General features: G+C 37.3%; 1 protein-coding gene across 1 annotated transcript in view; it reads left to right on the forward strand.

The window, feature by feature from the left end:
• Positions 1-18,141, forward strand: part of LOC138715692 (uncharacterized) — a 43,455-nt gene extending 25,314 nt beyond the window's left edge. Inside the window, exon 3 of the mRNA XM_069848756.1 lies at positions 17,995-18,141. Coding sequence (XP_069704857.1) covers positions 17,995-18,041 — 47 coding nt within the window. The 3' untranslated portion in view covers positions 18,042-18,141. The remainder of the gene's footprint in view (positions 1-17,994) is intronic.
• Positions 18,142-18,570: the final 429 nt, after the last annotated feature.

The following is an 18,570-nucleotide window of genomic DNA, read 5'->3' on the forward strand; positions in this document are numbered from 1 at the left end:
CCTTAATCACCAATATCATAAACATTAAAACAAAATCTAAATCAGTTACATGAACATAAGCCATCTATAACACACAATAAAAACAGAGTCAGAACAAAAGTCCACGACCTATTGATATAGCCTACACACGTGATATGACCACAGATGTTAAAGTGTGGGATTTTTAGGTGAGGTTGGACAAATTTAATTTCAGGTAAAATTAATAATAGGACCTCAGAATGGCTTGAAATTAACATAGAAGTAAAACAGCAGTCTCTCCCTCCTGTTTATAATGCACTTGAATTACATTCTTCAGGAATTGAGACAAATGCGACATGGTCAGTTTCAGGTAAACAGAAATTTAAAAACAGTTTCATTGATATTTGCAGATAACCTACTTTTAATATCATCTGCAGAAAACTATTTACAATACTCAGTATATAATTTAAACATCATTGCAAAAAATATATAACATGGAAATAAATACAGGAAGGCCTTCTGGTGAAAATAACCTGTCCCTAGTAAAATATGTGTAGATGGCAAAATTTTAGAATGAGTTAATGATTTTACATATCTTGGCTACAAATTAATATTTGATCATTATTTGGATATAATAAGCAAAATTGTAAAGTACTCCAAAACTATGAAATAATAAACAGGATAATGAAACCTTCCCTGGTACAGAAAAGCACTAGAATACACCTTTAACAAACGTTGTATTCTGTTATGGTAGTGAGGCATGGACTTTAAGGTGGATGGATGAATGCATGAGATTTATGCAAAGAACAGCATGATATACAAAATGAGATCATAAATGCAAAGACAAAGTAATGGAAGAACTCGGTCTGGAATCAGTATTCTATTTCATACAGAAATATTAGAAGTGGATGAGCCATTTGCAATGTGTGAGATCCCACAGAATTCCAAAAGCTATGCTTCACTATCAACCCCATGGGAAAAGATCTGTGGGACATCCGAAAAAGAGTTGAGGAGAAAATTTCTGGTTATTATGAGATTGTAATAGTTGACATGGCCTAACACTTGTATAGATGATGATGATGATGATGATGATGATGATGATGTTGATGAAGTCAGGTAGGTAGAGGTGTTTGGGAATGCTTCTTGTGCAGCAGCAAAATGAAACAAAAGCATAGTGTGGTTTTGTTTTTTCCACACCCATACTGCATATGCAAGGAATTTCCCACCATCGATTACAGTTAAGGGAAAATTATTACATGCTGAAAATAAATTCTAAATATTATTGTTTTTACAAAATATACTAATTTGGGGCTTTATGCCACAAAATACTGGAATATGCTACATTGCATGCTCAATAGTCCATTATAGGGGAATGTCTTGTGGTATCGGACAGCAGCTGGTATCGGACAAACTCAGTTGCCAAACAGGTGCTGCCGTAAGCGGGAATAGGAAGTAACTAACAGGTCTGGCTGCATGCTGGAGTTATGTGTTCGCCACATTTAGTCCAGCTGTAGCGTTGTTTGTGTGTGGTTAATTCTTTTGTTGTTGGTGTTGTGTGTAGCCTTGCACAGAATTAAATTTGCCAGCAAGTTTCTGGAGTAAAAGTAAGTCGAGTTAGATTTTAAGCACACTGATTAAAACAACATATTTTACTCTATAAACTGTAGTGTTAAAATCCCTTGAACTTCAAAGCTGCTCCTGTCAGACATTTATTTGTTACTACGCGTCATTCAGGTGGTATCGGACAATAAAGTGGCGGGCAGTATCGGACAGTGAAGGTCGTGATCCATCCATTGATAATAATGGCTCTGCATTTTATTTCAGGAAAAAAAAAGTGAAAAATAAGAGGAAAATGGGAGGAAGAAAACATGGAACTGGCTGTACATAAAGTACGTAACAAAGAAATGACAATAAGAGAAGCAAGTGTTCGTTTTAATATACCCAGAAGTACTTTAGGAGATCGAATTAAAGCTCTTGAAGATGGTAAGGTAATCCCATTGAAATCATGTACGGCCAATAGTGGGACTTTTCAGAGAACTTTTACTGACGAGCAAGATGCCGACTTGTACAATCATATAAAGACACTAGACAGCTAGCTCATGCCACTAAATAAAAATGAGTTTTTAAAACTTGTGTACCAGCTTGCAGAGAAACTAAAAGTTGTTCATCGTTTCAATATGACAAAAATGATGACCGGGAAGGAATTTTATTACGAATTCATGAAGAAACATAAAGATCTGAGCTTAAGGATAGCAGAATCAACCAGTTTACAGAGAGCAGCAGGTTTCAATAGAGAGCAAACAGACAGAATTTTTGATCAGCTAAGTGATCTGATGGGGAAATATTCGTACAGTCCATCAAGAATATTCAATGCAGATGAGACTGGTGTGTCTTGTGTCCACACCAATCAGCTCAAAGTTTTGTCACTCAAAGGAAAAAAACAAGTGGGAAAACTAACATCTGGAGAGAGGGGTAAGAATGTTACTGTCCTTTCAATAAATGCTTCTGGTGATCAGTACAGTCCACCATTGTTTATCTTTCCACGCGTGAGAGTTGATAATGACTTAACAAAAGATGCACCAGTGGGAAGTGTTTTTGATGGCCAGCCAAGTGGGTGGATCACGAAAGAAGGCTTCCTCAAATGGATGAAAAGTTTTGTAGACAAAGTGAATCCATGCGAAAAAAGCCCTGTTCTTTTGATTGTGGATGGGCATGCCAGCCATAAGGATCTGGATGTGGTTTTGTACGCAAAAAAGCATCATGCTCACATGCTTAGCCTACCACCCCATACTACCTACAAATTGCAACCACTTGATAGAGTTGTGATGAAACCTTTCAAGAATGCTTATAATGAAGCATGCTCTTTATGGATGAGAAAATATCCTCATCTGAAAATTGGTCTCAAGGACATATTTCGCAAGGTTCGAATCTCTCCCAATATTCTTTTTTTAATTACAAATTTGCCTTCATATGTGTCTCGCAAAGCTATAATTATGTGGTGATATCTCTTAGAATATGCCCAAACTCTAATAAATAATAAACCTCCCTCTCTCTTTCAAGCAATACTGCTATCTGTTAATACAATGGAAAATGATATCCAGAAGGAACACTTTTCTTCCAGCAGGATAATCATCCGATACACACCGCCAACCAGATTCAAAGATGGTTTACGAGGAGACGTGATGTCGACCCAGTCGACTGGCCTCCAAATTCACCAGATATGAATCCGATTCAAAATTTGTGGGCTGCAGTCAAAAGGATCCTACGCTCTAATTCGGCAGAACAACCACCCGTTCGGACACCTGAGGAATTGTGGGACAGAGTTCTAGATGCATGGGAGGAGATGGCCAAGAATTTAGACCTGTTCTATATATAATCTTGTGGACTCCATGCCGCACAGAATGAGGGCAGTTGTTGACGCAGGTGGTTTGCGGACGAGATACTAGTCCCCACCACAGTCCTTGTTTTGTTAATATATTTAAAAATTGTTTGTTTTTGTTAATTTAATTATTTATTTGTGTTTTATATGCGTCCGTTTTTTTAGGATGTGAAACAAGTATTTTTGTTTATACAGGCCAGGTCTCACCTATTAATAGCCCACAGGTGATGGGCAATAATATTTTTACAAGGCAGGCATAATGAAGTTCGTTAACAAATACCATTTCACATTTAAACTAATAAATTAAGTAAAAATTAAAATAAAAAATAGTAATTTTACTGTACTGGGAGGAGAACTCGCAACCTCTGGTACGGATGTCAGACTTCTTACCACTGGACTACACACTGCTCATAAGGTTTACTACATTATAGACGGACGACTTTCAATGAAGAGATACCACAGCAATGCCTTGCAGTGGGTTACGTTTACACGAGTGAACCGTGCGATAGAACTTAGCATTTCTATCGACCAAGAGTCGGCCCATTTTTTTTTTTTTTTTTTTTGCCGCTAAGTGTACAATAATGAAAATTGATATGTGTAAAACACTGTCCTTCTGCTATATGAAAAAATATTTTTACGATTAAAAAACAAATATTTATATGCTTTTTCAAAATTTAAAGTTCACTGTGCTGTGATGTAGCGTTTCCTTCATAACTCATAAACTTGTTAACTTTTTTCATATTCTCTCTCTTTTATTTTATTGCTGAAACTCATGTTTACAATACCATGCTCTATCAACTACATTCCTTAATAAACAATATTTTTATTTTGTGTTAATTATTGACCATTTTTAAAATGAATTTATTTTTTATCAGATAATCTATCAAAGGGAGAGAAGTTATTTCGCATCATATTGTAGAAATGACATGCATAAATACACACAACAAATTTCATCACAGAATGTTAGAATACTTTTTGAGTTGCGAGGGAAAAGCTTCATCACTGCACATTGAACTTTGAATTTTGAAAAAAAAAAAATATATCTATATAAATAATTTTTTTAAATCGTAAAAACATATTTATCATATAGCAGAAGGACAGTGTTTTACACATACTAATTTTCATTATTGTACAAGATACATTAATGGAGGAAAAAAAAAGTTGAATATTTCCAAAATTTTACTCCTTTAAGCTGTACTTAATAACCTCTTAAACCAAATCATGCTGGAATTGAGTTCTGTGCTTATTTACCGTAGTGTTAGTGGACTAGTAGCTACATCGACGAACACAGAGCTTTCCCATCCACTGAAGGGCACATGCATCCGTGGACGACAAATACCTATGAAGGTTTCCATGCTACATTCATTGCTAGCTTTTATCACTTCCATCCACATATCTTCCAATTTATCTAAATTATAACAGAATGTCAAGTTTATGAGTATATAAAAATGAGAAGTATCAGGACATCAAGTAAGATAAGAAAAAATGCCCTAACTGACGGGAGAATTAATGTAGCCTACGAAATGGCAGCAGTGCAAAAAAAAAAAACCAAATAACCCATATGAATTCGTAAAGCTCGCTTCACATAAAACAAGCCAAAAAATACGAGATGCTGGAACAATATTCGCATCCACGACAAGATACTGTATATAAAGGAGACACAGCTGTTTGTTAAAGTTACGATTCAGATTAATTAAAAATATAACATAAAACTTTAAACCTCAGAGCAAATACACGTGTGTAGTTCAAAGCGTCATGCCTTGGGCTAGAGATACAGAAAGGGCTCTGGTTCGAGTCCTCATAGGGGAAGAATTCTTCTCTTGAAATTTCTGCCAGTACGTCACCGATGTCTATCCAGTTTGGGGAGTAAGATTGGTAGCGAAATCCAGACGTAACAGCTAGGGGAGATGATCGTGCCAACCACACGCTACCCTCGTACTGGTTAGATGATCGTTAACCTCTGCTGAGGCATTGGATGTGAAGCCAGCAGTTAGCTGGTGGCTCTTGATCCCTCACGAGTTGTTAGTAGCAAAGGCAACACAATTTTCAACCACGCCAATATACAATGCGGCCAAGGGACCAGTCGTATCGGAATCAGGTCGCTGCTGTAGGTTTGAAGTCACTCGCCATTAACTCACGACTTCCTCTCTTCTGCAGTGACATGATAATCTCCTAGATTTATAAACGATCGCATAACTTTCGTATTTGATTGTTTAATGTTACGTTTTCCTTTCAGTATTATTATTATTATTATTATTATTATTATTATTATTATTATTATCATTAGAGTGTTAGTTGGGAGGCCGGAGGGAAAAAGACCTTTGGGGAGGTCGAAACGTAGATGGAGGATAATATTAAAATGGATTTGAGGGAGGTGGGATATGATGATAGAGAATGGATTAATCTTGCACAGGATAGGGACCGATGGCGGGCTTATGTGAGGGCGGCAATGAACCTGCGGGTTTCTTAAAAGTCATTTGTAATAATTATTATTATTAAGTATAGGTCTACCCCGTCCTGCGCCGTGGCATCGCGGTCTAAGGCATCCCGCCTAGACTCTCGTTACGGAATGCGCGCTGGTTTGAGTCCTCATGGGGGAAGAAATTTTCTCATGAAATTTCGGCCAGTGTACGGGACCGGTGCCCACCCAGCATCGTGATGCACTTGGGGAGCTACGATAGGTAGCGAAATCTGGTTGCAAATACCAGCTATAACGGCTGGGGAATCATCGTGCTAACCACACAATACCTCTATTCTTGTTGGATGATCATCCACCTCTGCTTCGGCATGTGGGCGAGAAGCCAGCAGCCGGCTGGTCGGTCTAGGCCCTTCACGGGCTGTAGCACCATGGATTATTATTATTATTATTATTATTATTATTATTATTATTATTATTATTATTATTATAGGCCTACCCCACTAAATTCCCATCTCCAGCATTTCATGTCTCGTAGGTTGGCAGGTCTGATATTATATGAGCTCTTTGATTGCCAAGAATGACGTAAGACATTTAGTTCAGTATTTTACCGATACTGTTGAACGCTTGGTTGCACAGTACTGATGTGGTTGTTTCCAGAACTTAATACCATCAGTTCTAAGTCTGTAGAAGTGTCAAAGAATGATTTGTTACTTTAATTTCTCATGAAACTTCTGCCGGTTTCTATGAAAAGCAAGTTACACGCCTTGGTTTATAAAATGATAATGTATAACTTAGCTGTTTTGTTCAATTTACAGATGTGAATTAGACCCAGTCCGTCGCTGTGGCTATATGGCTAGGTTATTCACTTTCCAATCAAGCGGTCCGTGGTTCCATTCCCAGCATGTGCAATGGGAGAGATGTATTTTCTGCCACGGGACTGGGTGTTTGCCCCATGTCATGTAGTGTCCTCAGATGGATCTGCACCGTGCTGACCACACGACCAGAGAGGCCTGCAATGTGTGCCTCTCAAGTGATGGTCAAAAGGTATAGGCTCACCCAGTACTCGTACTTTCCCACTATTACAAATTCCGCCGTCTCTATGTAGATAGCCTTGCAATTGATAACAACGTTGTTAAACAATCGACTGTAGACCTCAATAAAACCACTGCTTTATTGTTGTCCGTAACTGTGCACATTACACAATTCCAAGAGTTTCCAATACGGGCATTTCGCTAACTTTTTTTATGTATTTAGTAGCCTGTAGCGAATGTTTCAGCATCTCTTGTATAAACGTTGTATTATTGGAGTTTCCGGACACAGTTGTACGCTTGTAACGTGAGACAAGGCCACCTGTTGTTCGGACGACTTTGCCATGCACTGCAAACATCATATGTGCTAATAATATGAGACTCTGCACGTAACAAATGCACGTGTCTGAAGCCGATCCTATGGACACCAGGACAAAGACATTAATAACACTGAACAACAAATTTTTACTTTTTGTCTTGCTCCGAAATAAAAACAGGTGAATATTGCTAATATCTATGCCCTAAATCTGAATTTAAAATCCAAATTGTCTCATCACGTACCACTTTCCGGGAAAAAGAATTGAAATTTTTATTAAAAACCTTTTTTTTTTTTTTAATTTTTCACTGCTACTGATAAAACTACCAAATCTCAGAACCTTATTCCTTTGCTGTGGTCGTGCCAGAGAATCAGTCCCATTCCGAGGTTTATTTGAAGGTTTCGTAATAAGCTGTTTTTTACGGTGATGGGTTGTTAGCCCTTCGCCCAACCCCCAAGCTGGAGGACCACCCCTCATCGGCTGTCCGCGACTGCTTATTCAATATATTCACAGCTACCCTGCATATCTGGAGGCCGTCTCCTCTATGTGCAACCTGAGGATGCGCCATGCCGTGGTGATAGGGACCCACAATACATACTGTCAAAAATCTGAAAGTTAGAATTTATAAAACAGTTATATTACCGGTTGTTCTTTATGATTGTGAAACTTGGATTCTCACTTTGAGAGAGGAACATAGGTTAAGGGGATGCGCTACTGAATTTTCTAATTTCTACATTATAAGAGATAATGTATTGAAATTTTAACAGCATATTATGATCATGATTATGAATTAATCAGGAAAATTTCAATGATCTAAGTCAAGAAATAACCCTTTTAAAAATAAAATTTGAAAATAACGCGTTTATTTTTGGAAACCGTTTTTTGGAATCTAAAACAAGAGTTTTCTATGTTTTTTATAGTGCATATTATAGCTGAAACACAGGTTGTGGTAATGGAGCATTGGAATTTAGCCTATGAAGGGTATTTCTTCAAAAACTGTCATTTTTCAGTAGCGCATCCCCTTAAGAGTGTTTGAGAATAAGGTGCTTAGGAAAACATTTGGGGCTAAAAGGGATGAAGTTAGAGGAGAATGGAGAAAGTTACACAACGCAGAACTGCACGCATTGTATTCTTCACTTGACATAATTAGGAACATTAAATCCAGACGTTTGAGATGGGCAGGGCATGTAGCACGTATGGGCGAATCCAGAAATGCATATAGAGTGGAATCTAAAACAAGACCTTTGGGGAGGCCGAGACATAGGTGGGAAGATAATATTAAAATGGATTTGAGGGAGGTGGGGTATGATGATAGAGACTGGATTAATCTTGCACAGGATAGGGACCAATGGCGGGCTTATGTGAGGGTGGCAATGAACCTTCGGGTTCCTTAAAAGCCAGTAAGTAAGTAAGTACTGATAAAAGTATAGCACACTAGGGATTCAAAATGCCTCATAATACATACTGAAAAAATGTGTACTGAATACAAAAATGATGTTACATAGTTTAAAATACAAAAAAACACAATAATAAAAATATTTTATACGTACAATGACAAAAATCTCAGAATTTGAACTTAGGTTTTAAAAGGTTTTTCTGGATGACTTCACTTTATAACTAGACCCGGGACTGTCTTTTACAAAGAATCAACAGTAGTCTGCAAGCATGCTGGATGATGTTCTTTCTTTATATAGCCTTTCCCTTTCAGATATTTCTTGGGGAAATCTTTCCCTGTGCTCATTGTTTACCGTTCCAAGTTTAGGAGGAAAGAAATCCAAATGAGAATGTTGTTGTTGTTGTCTAATGCCTTGCATTTGGCAATGAAGCCATTAGGAGTCGTGCTTTCCAATACTTTTGAACTGTAGTTTCTTCTGATCTTAATGCTTCACAGGTCTTCAAGTGGTCTTCATTCATTTCTGCTGGATCGTTACACAGGACACATATGGGTGAAGCTGAGATACCTATTCTGTAGAGATGACTTGCTAGACAGTCATGATTTGTCAATAGTCTGAAGGCTGCAACTGCTGTTTTCCTTGGTCTCTGGGGGATTATATCTGGGTTGGAAAGTAGTGTAATCCATTTTTTGTCTTTAGCATTTGATTCTATTTCTTGTAGGTATGAATGAGAAAATTTTGTAGTGATCAAGCATTTTATTGAGGAATATGAGAAATTAAATTTAGATTTTTGTTTTATTGTTGTGCCTTTCTTGGCAAGTGTGTCTGCGGTTTCATTCCCCATGACTCCACAGTGTATGTATGTATGTATGTATGTATGTATTTACACTGCAAGTGGGCAAGCACCCGGTGGCAGTGGGGTATACACAATATAAACAATACACAATAAAATTTACAGTGCACAATACAATTTTACAATACATATACAATTTTATACTGGAATCCATTGGAGACGGACAATCTTATTAACTTTTTGGAGTTGTGTTAACATTTTGTAGCATTCTCTTATTTTTGTTGACTTCTTTGTGGCATTGGAACATATTCCCTGAATTGCAGCTTTAGAATCTGAAAGAATTACTGTCTTGTTATATTTATTTAAGGGAAGATCTAATAATTGTCGGAGAGCAATGTGTATAGCCTCTATTTCACCATCATAATATGTTGTGTCTCTGCCAACAGAATGATAAAAGGAAAAAATGTGTACATGTAACTCCAGCTTCAGTAAGTTTTTCTGTGGTAAATGTGAGAATGTAAAAAGTGTATTTTGAGAGAAATCTTACACCCCATTTTGTCATATGCACTTGCATGGTTTCCACAAGTTTGATACAGTTGTCTGCCCTAGAATTTCCAAGGAAATTTGAGCAAACATCTTTGAAAGCGCGTCATGCCATTTTTTTTCTGTAATGGAAAGTTTCTCCTCAAACAAAGAGTCAGTCATAACTTTGTCAATTTGTGGACCGATGAAAATGCCCTCTTTTAATTTCCCTTCACTCAAGCTGGTAAACGTTTCTTTTAAATATTGAAAACCACACCCATGTGTGTTCATTGCGTAGACCACACTTTGAAGTGTTATGAAATTTACTGAATAGAAGGGACCAATATCTGTTTATTTTTGTGGTGTTTGGGTAAACGGAGATAAGTCATAAAAATGAGTTCGGAGATAAATGAAAATTAAACTTGGAACCCTTATTACAAATAATTTTCTACACAAATAAAACACAACAACTGCTAGTATTCTTTGATTTTTGCACACCCACTTGTATAATTTAACCTGTGTGTGAACAAAATTCCACCTGGACAAAAAGAATGACTTATACCCCTTTACCCGAACACCGCAGATTTATTAGATGTACAAAATAACATGCCAACAACCATAATAAATCGTAAATAGGTCATAAACTCATAAAATGCATTTGCTTTTGTTTCGCTTTACAACCCCAACCTGCGCTAGATGTTTCCTGGGGGAACGCTTATCGAAAAGTGAAATCATAGTATATCTTAAAACCCTTACGTGATACGAAGAAAAGACATGCATTTTCGGATTCAGCGCACATCAAACCATAAGGGACACACATTGTTTTAAGTCGGAGAAAAGTTCTTGTTGTTCCGTGTAATTAGTTCCCTGTCTGGAAGCACACCTGTTACATATTTTCGAAGTTCTAATTGAAAATTTGCTGTTTTTCTAAACACAAGAAGAAAATATGATATTTGAAGCAATTGAAAAACTAAGAAGAATAACACGCAATCTAACCTCAATATAATCTCTCCTACAGGAAGACTGAAGTGAACTGCCGATCATGCTGGAGACGGATTGCCGCGTGTTGTATGGTCTTCGTGCCAGTCGCGCGCCGCCCTGTCGACCTACATTATGTAGGTGAACGCTCTACAGTATACTATAACGAATGTAATAATCAGGCTTCGGCCTAGGTACACACAGTAACCAGTATGAGGTTTAGAGTACAGGGAGTATAAATGACGTCATGACCCGAGTGCAGTCACTGTAACAGCACAGGTGGGTCCGTAATGTGCATTACCGTTGTGTGTAGGCCTATTGCTGCTTGGCTGCGGTACGTGAAACAGGCTTCGGCGTAGAAACGCCTGATTGAAGGTTACAACTCACGTTAATACTTTAATGGTAGAGATTTATTGTCTACACTAGGAATGTACTGTATATACTGCATCTGTACAGAGTGAAATATATTTTGTGCCGTAATGTGACTGACTGTTTACATGTTGAGACACGAAGTAACGGCGCGCTCCATCACCCACGCCACTCGACCAACGCAACATTATAGTTCGTGCGTTCTGAACTTCATGCGTTCCTGTGCCCAGGACCGAAGTCTGGTAATAATTTAATGAACAAAAAATCAGAATATTTTTTCAGTCCTACATAAAAATTGAATTTGTTAGTATAATTATCAGGGAGCGAAACTTGTTGCCCGATGAAACAAGTTAACTGTTCCTTGACTATAGATACGGGTTTGTTTACATGCGCGTAAAAGTAGTCATGTTCAGCTGTGAAGAGGGATAGGCAGAGACAACAGATTTCTGCATAATGACATGAAGCGTAGATTGAATATCGTAATTTCTAATAATGTAGGGGAGTTGGTAGACAAATTAATTAACCATTTTAGCTTGACTTAAGACTGAAATATAATAATTATTTAAACATGTGCTTCAGAAAATTGAAAAATCTGAGTTACATTATTCATATTTATTGTTTGTAAATTTAAATGACTTATTCAACACAGCAAATATTGTACAGATAAATGCTAATAATGTTAATGCACTCACAGAAAGGGTTAAAACAACGAGTTACTTCAAGGATATAAAAAGTAGGCCTACTGATTGCGGTGTAACATTTCTTACTTTGAAAGAAATATTTCTGAAACAATCATCCAATACTTTGTTACAGTTGACGTGATTGAGGCATTACGAGCTCTCATGTTGAATTACTATGAATTTACATTGCTATGTTGAAACGTATCTAGGTTCCTTGTGAATCTGTTCAATAAATTGACGTATGAAATCTTTTTTATCATTATTTTGACGCCTAATGGGTAATAAAGGGTTATTTTTTCACGTAAGCAATCTCTTACTCTTTATACGAAATTATTGCGATTACATCTTACAACTAATTAGAGATAAAACGCAAAATATACTATTTTTATCACGATTTTTTTTCTAAATTAATACGGAATTCTGTGGTCTCTAGCCTATATTGTAAGTTACTCGTCGCAATTGATAAAGCGTCGTAAAGTAACGAATTTTAAAAAAGTTACTCGTAGACTGCAACACAAAGCAAGTAAATAGCGAACAACTAAGGCACAGTAGTTCAACGGGGCACGACCCACGCCGCTTTCTTTGTACACAGTAGAGGAACTTTAGAACATAGTTAACCTAAAACCACCCGCCTCTTTTCCATCGGGCACTAAGTTTCGCTTCCTGATATAATTAGTGGCAATAATGTGTTTGTGGCGCTATCAACGCTAAATAACGTAAGCTGATAGCAATGAGAAAGGAGAGCATTTGATGTGTGTCATCTGTGAGTTTGAAAAAAATAAACTCATTTATAAGATAGGAACAGATGCATTATAGGGGCCACCCATCACACATTATATGCAAAAAAAAAAAAAAAAAAGGTCAGCGTAAGAAGGCTAATGGTTCGATTAGCGTTTTTAGCATTCGATATTCGAAAGCATTAAATGCTATCAAATTAAAAATTAAATAAAAAAATTTATACAGTTTGTTACTACTGATGTGATTTTAGTTAGTTTGTATTATATTTTTGGTCCAGGGAAAATATATTTTACTATTAGTGCCGTTATTTCCACTTTGAAGTAGGCTACAAGTCAACAATATAAAACTGACTGTTAATTTAGAAGTTGGCAACATATTTTATGTCGATTATAACAACAATACATATCGATAGTAGCATTCATACCATTCAACCAATAAGGAGATTGGCCCCTATAATGCATCTGTTAAGGTATTTGTAATGAGTTTAATTTGGTAGGCTATCAGTAATGCTCTAAGCATCAGTCGTTTTCCTGGCGTATGGCGGTGGAACCTTGATGTTGGAGAAGATTACTTCTGAGCACTGCAACAGCGTGACTATTCGAAAATGTATATTTTTTTACTTTAATTCAAGTGTTGCCATTAATTTTCGAATGACACATGTACGTAGAAATTTTGCATGTGAATATCAATTTCATGGAAGGTTGTCGGGAATATGTGAATGCAGACAGATACAACTCCTATAACACAGGTTATGAAATAAAAGTATAATTAACTGTGCACATGCTATAATTAATCGAAGTGATAGGCGTATGAATTAAAATGAGCGGAAGGTTACGGATTGATAATGACGCAATCTACGCCGGCCGTGCAAACATGTCTGATGAGCGTATTCTCAGCTGGGAGCCAAGCTGAATTCTTTGTACTTAATTTGCATGGAAATAGGTTGCAAGCATTTATATTTAAAACTTTTTGTCACACTGAAATTCATGAAAAGATACGCTATACCTGTATCTCTTCCCTTCTTAAAGGAATTTTACGTACATTCTGTAAGTCAGCCGTGGCGAGAACGTCACTCGCGAGACATTGTGGCTTGCAGTGATAGCTGTGCATTTCGCTTCTAACCTCTACGCCAACCCCCACCCTCTCACTCACTGGAATCAAACTCCGTTCCGTTTGTATTTGTCTCTGACCTGCGAGTGGCATATGTCTCTCTCGAAACCATGTACGAAAGTTCCAAGTAGGATGGGAGGATGCATTTTTTTGCTGTCAATATGATGAGAATATTAAATGTATGATTTGTTCACAAGTATTACGAGGAAAACGGTTGTATAACATAAAACGGCATTATACTACATGTTACTGATGAAAATTAAAAAGTTAAGTGTTGTTGTTGTTGTTGTTATCATCATCATCATCATTATCATCATCTCTGTACGTCGACCCTTTTTCAGCAGATATACGAATAATGCGGTTAGCTCTTCAATTTGAACTCACTGATTTACAATGTGATGTCAAATGAAAGCTAGATGTAAAGACTTGACAAATGTTGAAAATTCAAATCTTTGCCAAAAAATAAATATCCGAAGCTTCGTTCTTTCGCTTGTTCTGTTGAAGCCATGTTCGCTACAACTCACGTTTGTGAAAAATTATTTTCAACAATTAAAATAGTAAAAACCAAATTTAGATCACGACTGACAGACAAATACCTTCGTGATCAACCACGACTGACAGTAAGTAACATAATTCCTGATTTTGAAACTTTGTCGCGGAGACATTTTGAAGACAGTTAATTTTAGTTTGTGATATTGTTCATTTTGGAAATATAAAAATTGGAGATTTGTCCTTCAAAGAGGTGGAAAAATTCAAATATCTTGGAGCAACAGCAACAAATATAAATGACACTCAGGAGGAAATTAAACGCAGAATAAATATGGGAAATGCCTATTATTATTCGGTTGAGAAGCTTTTATCATCTAGTCTGCTGTCAAAAAATATGAAAGTTAGAATTTATAAAACAGTTATATTACCGGTTGTTCTATATGGTTGTGAAGCTTGGACTCTCCTTTTGAGAGAGGAACAGAGATTAAGGGTGTTTGAGAATAAGGTTCTTAGGAAAACATTTGGGGCTAAGAGGGATGAAGTTACAGGATAATGGAGAAAGTTACACAATGCAGAGCTGCACGCATTGTATTCTTCACCTAACATAATTAGGAACATTAAATCCAGACGCTTGAGATGGGCAGGGCATGTAGCACGTATGGGCGAATCCAGAAATGCATATAGAGTGTTAGTTAGGAGGCCGGCGGGAAAAAGACCTTTGGGGAGGACGAGACGTAGATGGGAAGATAATATTAAAATGGATTTGAGGGAGGTGGGATATGATGGTAGAGACTGGATTAATCTTGCTCAGGATAGGGATCAATGGCGGGCTTATGTGAGGGCGGCAATGAACCTCCGGGTTCCTTAAAAGCCAATAAGTAAGTAAGTAATTAAGTAAGTAAGTGATATTGTTCATTTCTTTCTTGTTACACGTACTAAACATTAGTTTGTAGTCTTGTACTGTATAAAATTATATTTAAGTGCTTGACGTAAGGAAAATGAAAATCCGTTAATAAGTCAGACAGTTGCTTCACTTCCCCTTCGGGTGTCTGCCTCCCTCCATAGGTGCTATGCACGTTGCAAGTTACACAGTCGTTCGGCGCACGATTACATTTTCGCCACCGCTGCTGTAAGTAATGTAAACACAAAATAAAAAAAAGGTATTAACTGCACCTTTTACAGAATAAAGAAGAGCTTGAAAAGGGGATGAATACTAGCGCTAACCGAACATGGAATGAAACATAAGATAGGCTGTTGTGGGATGAATGACCAGGCAGGCCATCTCCAGAGATGTAGGTCCGGGTTTTACACGCAGAATACTAAATAACCTAAGATGTCGATAAAACGTCGTAAAATAACCTACTAAAAATTTAAAAAATCAATTTAAATATGTAGGTTTGTAGAGCGGGAACATCCAGTAAATATATAAGTGCACTTGTACGAGGTGGAGATAATTATTTTTCTCAGCTAAGAGGCGTAGGGCTCATCAGTAAGCTCTACATTGTGTTGCGTTACACAAAGCATTGAAGATTTTATATTTTGAAGATGGCAAATGTGATACCTTGGGGACAAGAGATGACTACAACAATATAGTCTATCACAAAATGACGATATTCAATTGTACTTTCATTCATTCATTCATTCATTCATTCATTCATAGTGTTCTGTCCAAGGACAGGTCTTTCACTGCAGACTCAGCTTTCTCCAACCTATTCTATTTTCTGCCTTCTCTTTGTTTCCACATATGTCCATATATCTTAATCATCTGATATCCATCTGATATCTTCTTCTGCCCCGAACTCTTTTCTCGTTTACCATTCATTCCAATGCATCCTCTAGTAGGCAGTTTCTTCTTAGCAAGTGACCCAACCAATTGCTTTTCCTCTTCCTGATCAGTTTCAGCATCATTCTTTCTTCACCCACTCTTTCCAACACAGCTTCATTTCTTATTCTGTCTGGCCACTTCAACCTTCCATTCTTTTCCATATCCACATTTCAAATGCTTCTATTCGCTTCTCTTCACTTCGTCGTAACGTCTATGTTTCTGCCGTCAAACAATGCTACACTCCACACAAAGCACTTCACTGGTCTCTTCCTTAGTTCGTTTTCCAGAGGTCCGCAGAAGATGCTCCTTTTTCTATTAAAAGCTTCCTTGGCCATTGCTATCCTCCTTTTGACTTCCTGGCAGCAGCTTTTACTTTAATATGTACAAATTATTTACCGAGTGACAGATTTGTTCCGGTTGTCAAACTGCATGCTGCGTGCCGTTCAGTTTTGCGTCCACTCTGATGTTTTATGAATGAATCAAAAACCTATTTCGTTATTTCATTCAGCTGTGCCCTCCGCTGAGTTGCTGTACAGGAGAAGCTCGCAGTCGCTCCGTTGGCGACTGTAAACTTCCCAAGTTTCCTAGTTTTCACGTTATGAAGTATACACGAATGTGATGTTCATGAAACCTAATGCATTTCCTCAAAGTTTCGTGGTACGGACAAGAGACTTTCACACGGATAGTAGCAGTGCTGATGCCTCTATTCGGTGCTCAGAGTTAATTGGCCTGATATGTGGGAAATGCTACAGGCTTTCCTACAAACATTGCTTATGGCAGAAAATTGTGGTTAAATAAATAAGAATGTGTGACATAGTACGTACTTTCTTTTTAAATATTTGACGAAGTAACTAAAAGTAGCTCTTTAAGTAAAATTTTGGTAAATTAATTTTTCACGATAATTTCTACATGCTCTTCTTAGAAGGAGAATAATTGTGTGCTATGTATGAGAAGGAACTAGATACATAGGGAACCTATTACAATATTCACAGAGATAATAGATCAAGTCATGCGAACCAGTTTTGACAGATAATTTTCTAGATACATCAACAGTTTTGGGAGTACGAAACGTAATGCTCCTTGAGGTCATAGCTCCGCAGTGGGGACGAGTGTAACTCCAAGACTTGCTTTAAGCAAATGACTGACATCGACTTCCCAAGACGTCGGAAAGATGAGTTCGTCATACAGCAATAAACCAAAGACGTTGTAGTTATATATCATAAACTAAGATTCGGCACCTACGACTATTGTATGTGAACAGATAAGCTATTCTTCTTGCGAGATGGACAGTCATGCTCCACTCCCTGCAGAGATTTTCCACGGAACGTGCCATCCGGAACGACTTAGGAAATCTAAGGGATCAAGAGACGATGCTGAGTGACCTCGTTAAATAACAGACTTACAAGCTGCCAGAAAGAAAAAAAAAAGTGGATACATTTTATCTTTCCACGTTCGAATGTAGAAAGTTGCACTGTCTGTACTGCATTTTAGGCACTGCCTCTGAGAGCGTGGAAACAAAATATAGGTTATGCACATAATTATAATCAATCAGACGGAGTGTAATCTAACTCACATCCCAGCACACGAGTCTCTTTCCCTAGTCCATCTATGCCGATTGTCACTAGTTGTATCAAATTAAATTAAAAATTTTAGGCGGCTTTTACAGTCTTTCAGAACTTTCGAAACAATTCCAGGAATTTTCAGGTAATTCACTGATTCGATTATTATCGAAGTTACTTGCAGTATTGTAGGTTTACAGAGAGCTCTGCTTGCGACAGACAACATTTTCAGACAAAGTGAACTCTAAATCTTCCATAGAATCCTCTCATTTATGTAAGGCTAGTCTAATGTAATTGCGTCAATCTAAATCATGGGACACATCACTTTACTTTTGTTCTAAAGTGAGAGAAATTACGCCGTTTATAGTCCATAAAACTTCACCATCATCGATTAAAATTGTAACATTTATTATTCCACATTTCTGAAATTTTCTAGGAACAACAGGAGCCCATGCAGTGGGAAGGCATCGACGCCGACAGTGACATGCAGCCCATGGAGTGGGACCCTTTAACTAACCCTGTCGAACATCAGGATAACAGACAATGGAATTAATGATGGTGGACTAAACGTTTCGCCAACAAGGTAAGGCCTTGCGACTTTCATCTTCTTTATTACGTAAAATAATTGAATTAGCATGAACTATTACTCAAGAAATATTCCTGGTCCGCATTGCAGTAGCAGGAAACTGAGGGTTTAAGATTATTTACCTCTAGAAATGTAAGGCTTTTGCTTTGAGAAATATACACGTTAAATTATTGCATGTTCATAACGTATTGAACGGGCAATTCTTCTTAATTCTCGAAATTAGTCTGTAGAGATTTTTTGATAGCTTCTATGTTCAAATGTGTGAAAACATGTCAATTTCAACGACGATAAAACAGTATGGTCTTCCTTATAGCGTTTTGTGTCTTTTGGGGTTTAGGCAACACCAAGACTCAAGGGGTTTTAGTAGCACAATAAAAATTATCTCATGCATACCTGTGTGTCCCCCACTCCACAAGAATATAAAAA

Source organism: Periplaneta americana, chromosome 15 (genome assembly GCF_040183065.1).
Source record: "Periplaneta americana isolate PAMFEO1 chromosome 15, P.americana_PAMFEO1_priV1, whole genome shotgun sequence".
Taxonomy (NCBI): Eukaryota; Metazoa; Arthropoda; class Insecta; order Blattodea; family Blattidae; genus Periplaneta; species Periplaneta americana.